The sequence below is a fragment of the Carassius gibelio genome, chromosome A14 (genome assembly GCF_023724105.1).
Source record: "Carassius gibelio isolate Cgi1373 ecotype wild population from Czech Republic chromosome A14, carGib1.2-hapl.c, whole genome shotgun sequence".
In the NCBI taxonomy this organism is placed as follows: domain Eukaryota; kingdom Metazoa; phylum Chordata; class Actinopteri; order Cypriniformes; family Cyprinidae; genus Carassius; species Carassius gibelio.
In genome coordinates, this window is record NC_068384.1 from 6,473,728 (window position 1) to 6,481,429 (window position 7,702).

General features: G+C 40.3%; 1 protein-coding gene across 1 annotated transcript in view; it reads left to right on the plus strand.

Annotated features, from left to right (window-relative positions):
* LOC128027348 (slit homolog 3 protein) overlaps positions 1-3,191 on the plus strand; it is a 163,405-nt gene extending 160,214 nt beyond the window's left edge. Inside the window, exons 34-36 of the mRNA XM_052614891.1 lie at positions 35-323; positions 404-609; positions 1,789-3,191. Of these exons, the coding sequence (XP_052470851.1) occupies positions 35-323; positions 404-609; positions 1,789-2,024 (731 nt within the window). The 3' untranslated portion in view covers positions 2,025-3,191. The remainder of the gene's footprint in view (positions 1-34; positions 324-403; positions 610-1,788) is intronic.
* Positions 3,192-7,702: the final 4,511 nt, after the last annotated feature.

Genomic DNA, 7,702 nt, shown 5'->3' on the forward strand with positions numbered 1-7,702 from the left:
CGACGTGTGCTAATATTTGTTGTTCGTATTTCAGGTGTGCCCTCTCTGATTGACACAGCAGGCCTGCGACCGGGTCCCGACCGTCCATTCCAGTCCTTTAACGGCTGCATCCATGACGTACGGCTCAACGGGGAGCTCCAGGACCTCGGCGGTGGAGTGTCAGGGGTCGAAGGCATCCTACCGGGCTGTCACTCCTGCGGTGTTTGTGCGCACGGGTCCTGCAGACAGAGAGGAGAAGCAGGCGTGACCTGCGAGTGTCCCACCGGCCACAGCGGCCCACTGTGTGAAGAGACCACCTCCCAGAACCCCTGTCAGAACAACAGGTACATAAACCTGCACGTACTCAGACACTCACAGTTGAGCTGGTATCCGGTGGTAATCTCCTCCCTCTCTTCCTGTGCAGGTGTGTGCATGGTGTGTGTGTGCCGAAGGGCTCCTCGTACAGCTGCTCGTGTGCAGAAGGATACTCTGGACCGTTCTGTGACAGACGGGAAGAGTCCTCCGTCTGCAAGCGGCTGCACTGCATGCACGGAGACTGCAGGGTGACGGAGAGCGGAGAGCCGTTTTGTCACTGCGTGTCTGGATACAGCGGGCCGTCCTGTGAAACAGGTGCGACACAGCCCTGCAGAAGACATGCATTATTCATGGTGTTTCATTACATATAGCATAACATAGATCTGGTTTTTATGTTCTATATGTAATTAAACACATATTAAAAAAAAACTGATATTTGCTAGCGAGGTTGCTTTTACCCCTTGCTGAATTAAAGGATGATCCGCATTCAAATATTTTATTATTGTTTAATAATCTTTAATCAAAATGTAATTAATTTGCTTTTTAAATGACTTTTTTCTTCTGCTTATGTAACCAGACTTTAGTGGGTGGGGAAAAACAATATTTTAATAGTATCGCCATAATATTTTGATACTAATAATAATATCTTGTTTCAAAAGTGTGCAACAATTATTCCCAATCACTTTTTCAACTGTCTTTAATTTTCACCATAAAATCTAAGATTTCAAAAAATACTAACACTGTCGTGTATTTTATTCCAAAATAAATAAATATGCATTGCATGTACAATACTATTCATAATGTATTTATTTGTAAAAAATAAATTAATACTTTTATTCAGCAAGAATGCATTAGCATGCATTTTTATTCTTAAAAAAGTTATATTCATTAAACAATCCTTAAAAGTTTCACAATAAAAAACACAGTTAATGACAACAAGAAGAAAAGTTTCTAGAGCAGAAAATATATTGCATATTAGAATATAAAAATGATTTCTGAAGGATCATGTGACACTGAAGACAGAATAATGATGCTGAAAATACAGCTTTGATCACAGGAATAAATTACATTTTAAAATATATTCAAACAAAACAGTTATTTAAAAAAAACATTATCACTATATTATGAATATTTACTGTATTCTGATCAAATAAATTCAATCTCTGTAAGCATAAGAGACTTCTTTGTAAAACATAATTTTGTCAGTAGTATACCTTTGCTTAATAACCTCAGATCTCATAGCAGATCTGTTAATAAAAATCAATTTCTTCATGTCGAAAACGAACGGGACTGCTTAACGTTATTTGATGATTGAATAAAATCTCCTCATACAGCATTTTCTGGTTCCACTCAAAAATATGTTGCATTACAGCAGTTAAATGCATTACATATGCTGCTTCATGTAGTCTATAACTTGCCGTACATATCTATTTATTACTCTGTTATATAAGTGCTATATCTGATTATCTGTCCTCGGTCTCTTCCTCCACACAGAGCTGACGTGCCAAGGAGAGATGGTCCGTGAGCTGCTCAAGCGTAATATGGGTCATAAAAACTGCACCTCCACCAGTAAAATCGCTCGGTGTCCAAGCGCCTGCCGCTCGGGTCTGTGCTGCGCCGCCACCAAGAGCCGGAGACGGAAGCTCAGCTTCAAGTGCTCCGACGGATCCTCCTTTTCCGAGGAGATGGAGACCGCCGTGGAGTGCGGCTGCACAAAGTGCCCTTTGTAATATTAGCCAACCTTCCCCCCTCGTCCCAAACCTGGAGAAAGATGATGGAGCGGAAAAGAAAATATATTGTAAAATAAACAAAACACAAATAGAACTTATTTTTATTAAGGGATGTTGTTGTTGTTGTTGTTGTTTTTTAAAGAAAGAGACTGTTTTTATGATGTTGCTTATATGTGTCATACGAAAAGTAATTTTGTATCGTCGAACAAAAACACACACGCAGATTAACATTCCTAAAAATATATGAATTATGTTTAAATCTATATAAGTGTGCAACCTAACATACGAATTTATTTGGTCTGTGCATTGCATGGCTGTTGTGAAGAGTGAGAGCGGAGAGACATTTTAACGGAGGAGCTGAAATGTGCCAGTGAAGCCGATCAGGCAAGGACTCTCTAGACTCTCTAACACAGGAAGTGGTGAGCCAACTTCCTGTGCTCTGGTGAACTGCTTCCTAACGGACCTCAGAGAGCTCACCTGCAGAGCTTCGAGAGGGATGGGCTGGTGTTTTGTACTCTGGATGTAGTTGTTTTTTTTTCAGAGAGGCTCTGGTTTACAAGCTGCAACTCATCGGAGTGAATTTTTTGCATGACTGCATGGAAGAGTTAATGTGAACTTGTAACATGCTGTGGTCAGGAGGTAAAGCTGTTGTAGTAACTATGATAGTTAAATGCTCTCTACCTGTTTTACCTTGTGCTGTTGAAATCCAAATGCAATCGTCGCAGGTGATACAGGAGCAAAGCACTTCATACTGACGTAGTATTCCGTCATAACCGTCCTTTACTAAAATATTAAATGCAAATATATTACACCCATTACTACTGTATTGTTTCATGTGTACCCTTATTGTTTCCTTTTTTCAGCTGTAACACACAGTGTCTTACTCAAAGAAATCACGAGGACTATAGATATCCCCAAGGAAAAGCTAATCAGTGTTAATGAACATTCCTCCTGGTTCTGTCTCTCCCCTGTTCATCACAGACTGTTGCAGATGTAGGAATCGTCAGTGAGCGATGTAACTGAGCATGTGCAGGAAGTGTCATGTGTGCACCTTTATTCAGAAGACTGGCTGTTATACGGTGCATTTTCTAATGTTTTGTTAAATATGAATTAGAGAGTGATGATTAACTTACAGTGAATGGTGAATTAAACTTGTAATGAAAAACAGTTGGATTTTTGTGTGATTCTTTTGTGTGTGTGTGTTTATGTGTGTGTGTGTGTGTGTGTGTGTGTAAGCTTATTTTATAAGGCCATTTGGTTTTTGTAAATTTGCCAAACATATAATATGCAACTCGAACTTTTTTCTGTTAAAATGACTTTTTTTCCTGTTCTGTATCAGACGTAATGCTTATTTATAATGTATGTAATGTATCGCATTATAATGTAATGTAATGCTGTGGCTCTTTCAAAATATGTCATTCAATTATATATTTCAGATCACTAATTATGAACAATAATTATGTGTATACTGTATATTTGTTCCTATATCCAGTGTGAAGAGGTGTATTAAGGTGGTTTTGTCCACTAGATGGAGGTAAACACCAGTCTGAATGTCTGGCATCGAGAGAGCCAGTGTCTGGATAGAGTTGATCATTTTGGTTGATTTCTCCTTCCCTAATTAGGACACTGATGAAAACTCTTACTACAGCCTTGTTCTTCACCCACAATAGGCATCTTGTTCCGTAGTGAACTCTGATTTATTTTTTTTGATATGTTTTTCCTATAGTGTGTTGATCACAAAACCCGTGTGACCTGTTGTCTTTGAATAACTTGATGCTGATCCCTTTTGCCTCAAGGGTGCACTCAGTGGGTTTTTTTTTGTTTGTTTGTTTGTTTTTGCAAACTCTTCTTTCCCCCAGTAGTCTTGCACTTTATATTATAATGATTATATGGATACATTAAGTTTCAGATCCCATACTACATTATTATGCAAGAGTTAGTAGCCTACCATTTCTTGAATCAGCCATAATACTATTATTTCTGCAATTAAAGAGATAGTTCACTTTGAAATTAAATTTTAGTATGTTTTAGCTTACCTCAAGGGCATTAAAGATGTATGTGTCTTTTTTTTTCCACAGTAGTTTCAATTTTGATATTTTTAGGTAAAAACGTTCTTGTCTGTGACTCATATAATGCAGGTCCATGGTCAGCACCTCAAAGAGCATGCACAGAGAAGTCCAACTGAAACAATTCCCAATCGTAAGTACACATTGATGACCTAAGATACGAAACGAGCGGTTTGTGTCAGAAAACAAACAGTATTTATATAGTTTTTACCTCTTGTACACAACCACATCCAACTGATCTGAGGGCGCGCGTGTGCTTCCTGGTGTGTGACGTGTGCGCGCGCTCTGGCTTAATCTGCGCAAGCGCCAGAAGTGATCTCTCGCACGTGTACGTCACTCATTGTTTACACAGATTTCGGAAGTGTTACCTTTCACTGTGGAGATCTAAACATATTTATTTTAAATACACAGAATACACAGATCAAGTATTCAGAGCGATGGACGAAGCATCCGCTGATGGAGATCTCTTCAAAATTGGTGGTGTTTTAGTAGCAAGTGTTGTGAGATGCCAACAGAAGGGGAAAGCATGTGTTGTCACGAATGGAACATAGCAATGCCACAACTACAAGACGACGATGAGGACATTGACAGTATCGCATCGCACACCTGCCTGACTCAAGATCCTGAGTTTTCTCCGCTGCTGAGCCGCAGCGCTTTGCCCGTTGTGTTTAGTTTGCCACGTATAAACTGGAAGCGACGTCCAATGCCAGAGGGACCCAATGGCACGCTGTCAATAGAGTGAGTAATGTGTTGTATTTTTATTATTATTGCAATGATTATAGGGTGCATTATAAATCAATGAATTAATTACAATTACTGCATTATATTTCAGACAGTGCAGATTGGTGGTGTATCGTGTGGTAATTCACAAGTTCACCCTTACATCTAATCTGAAGGTGAATAGTAGGCATATTTTGGCGTGCTGTCCTGGGGGATGGGTCCGGGCCCGGAGCATAGCCCGAACCCAAATAACTCCCCCTATCCCTAGTTTGGGATAAATAGATTAGAATAGATTAGGAGGGATGCCGAAAAACACCCCCGTGGGAGAGGAGGTAGGAAGACTGGATATATATACGCTTGTGTGCTAGTTAAGATGATTAGCTAAATGAGATGCACCTGTGCCAAATTGGATGATTATCTGATCGTGCTCCTCCCGAACTTTGTTAATAAAACCACACAGAGTAAACAATGAGTGATGTACACGCGCGAGAGATCACTTCCGCTTTCCGCTTTCCGGACTTGCGCAGACTTCTGAAAGTGTGAAGACTTGAAGACACTCGAGGTGTTTCTCAATGTCAAGGAAGGATCCTCGAAAGCCAGTATTTCGAGGATGCTACGTCATCGACATCCGTCAAAAGATTGTTCCAATGTTGAGGATCCTCGGAATTTCAACCAAGGACTTAATCCTTCGTTCGGAAAAAATATGCCATACACAGGAAAGAATGCATGTATCCTTCGCGCTCTTCGCGCTCTCAAATTACCCACAATGCTATGCGCGCAGCTTTGCTATCTTGTTCAAAAATTCAGTCGGAGAGTCGGAGCGTTAACGATTTTTTATGTATATATGTCAGAGATGGGGACTCGAGTTTGAGACTCGGACTCGAGTGCGACTTAAGTCGCACAAACAGTGACTTCAGACTCGACTTCAGACTCGTCCTCGAAAGACTTCAGACTCGACTCGGACTCGAGCTCCGGGACTCGTGAACAATGTTAATTTTTAGTAAACGTCAGATGAGCTCGCTGTTAGAGTTGTGACGTTCGCGAACGAACCGATTCTTTTGAACGGCTCATAAACATGAACGATGGGAGCCGAGTCACGGCTGGAGGGGAGCCGTTCTTTCTGTCGCTCTTTTTTCCTATGCGTGTTTCAGAGCGCGTGTTTCACACAGATGCACACAAATGAGCTCCTCCGCGAGACAGAACAGTTATAGGGGGAGGGGCGCACCCAGCGCAGGCCAACCCTTTATAGCGTGATGATATTAGTAATTAGTTGTGCACGCATCCTTCACATGAGTACTCCAGTGGAAAAAAACCTGCATGCCTCTGTCATTGGGTAGGAGCGGAGCCATGACGTTTTGCACAGATATTCATTGCAGCCCACTTTGTTATTGTTCATTGACTTGAAGGGGCTGATGTCCTATTTGCAAAGTTTACAGTAGTAATAGTATGTAGACATTTCCATTTTATTTATTCTAATTTTATCTACTTTAAATATTTTTGGTTCTCTATCAAAATGTATCAAAATGATTCATTGCAGCCGGCTTTGTTTTTGATGTTTATTTGTGAGTAGGTATTGTATGAATAACATAAGTCAGCGTAGCTTTGTTCATTCTTAAGCCAGACAAGAGGTGTGCAGCTATACAGCCAGGACAGACAGAAGGCCATTACTGAATCCATAAATGCAAAATACAGATATTAACTTAAAAGTAAAGCATTCTTGGTGTTTTTGTCATGTTGCAATAGCCTGTTTACACTGATTATATACCAAAATCAAAGTTGATATTGTATGCTAATAAATAGAGTTGTCATAATAACATATTACATGCTTTGAATTCCTTATATATAGCAGTGTTCTAAGCAGCTTGGATGGGTCGCTGTACGTGATGCAACATTTATTATAACCAGAGACTTAATATAATAAAGAGACTTGAGACTTGACTTGGACTCTAGCTCAGAGACTTGAGACTTGACTTGGACTCTAGCTCAGAGACTTGAGACTTGACTTGGACTCTAGCTCAGAGACTTGAGACTTGACTTGGACTCTAGCTCAGAGACTTGAGACTTGACTTGGACTCTAGCTCAGAGACTTGAGACTTGACTTGGACTCTAGCTCAGAGACTTGTGAGCATCTCTGATATATGTTGACAAACATTTGTTATAACTGTAGTAAATATAAGTAAAGTCTAACGTTTAAATTCCAGTACATATTACTACTACGTGATATTGTAAATTATACAAATACGAATGGTTAACTGAACCGGACCTGTCATTTTACAATTGTTAACTTGGTTGCATCATCTGCATTTATTTTATAAATAACTAGTTAAGTTGTCCAAAGTAATTTAACGATACAATTCACAGCGTTATTCAAACGGACCTTTTCACTGACGTAATGACGCAATTACGTGCACTTGCTAGCCTGTTCCATTTACGTGTTCTCCAAATGCGAAAGAGGAGTCTCGCCTAGCCTCTGAAGGAAGTGACTTGGAAGGATCAGTCCGGCCAAGGAAGTATCCTTGACATTGAGAAACGCCTTTGGTGCAGCGCTGGGGGATTCACAGTTAATGTGAAGGTCAGGACGACCTGCTAACTCTCTTATCTCTTTTAGTAATCCAAAGGAAAAGAGAGATTTTAATAGCATTCAGATTAAATGGCAAGCATCCCAGATTACTCGGGACAATGGTGCAGTAATGCCCAGCTGCACCGGGTTTGCAGCGTGATACATCCACTTGTTTATTGAAGGGGCTAATCTCTCCATAAGTCTAGTCCCCGTGAGAATCTGTTTACAAAAGGACGGATCTGTGCCTCTTTCATCCCATTCAAATCCTCTCAAGTGCTCAGTCATTATGTTCAGCAGTGGTGGACGAAGTACACAAATCAAGTACTTGAGTA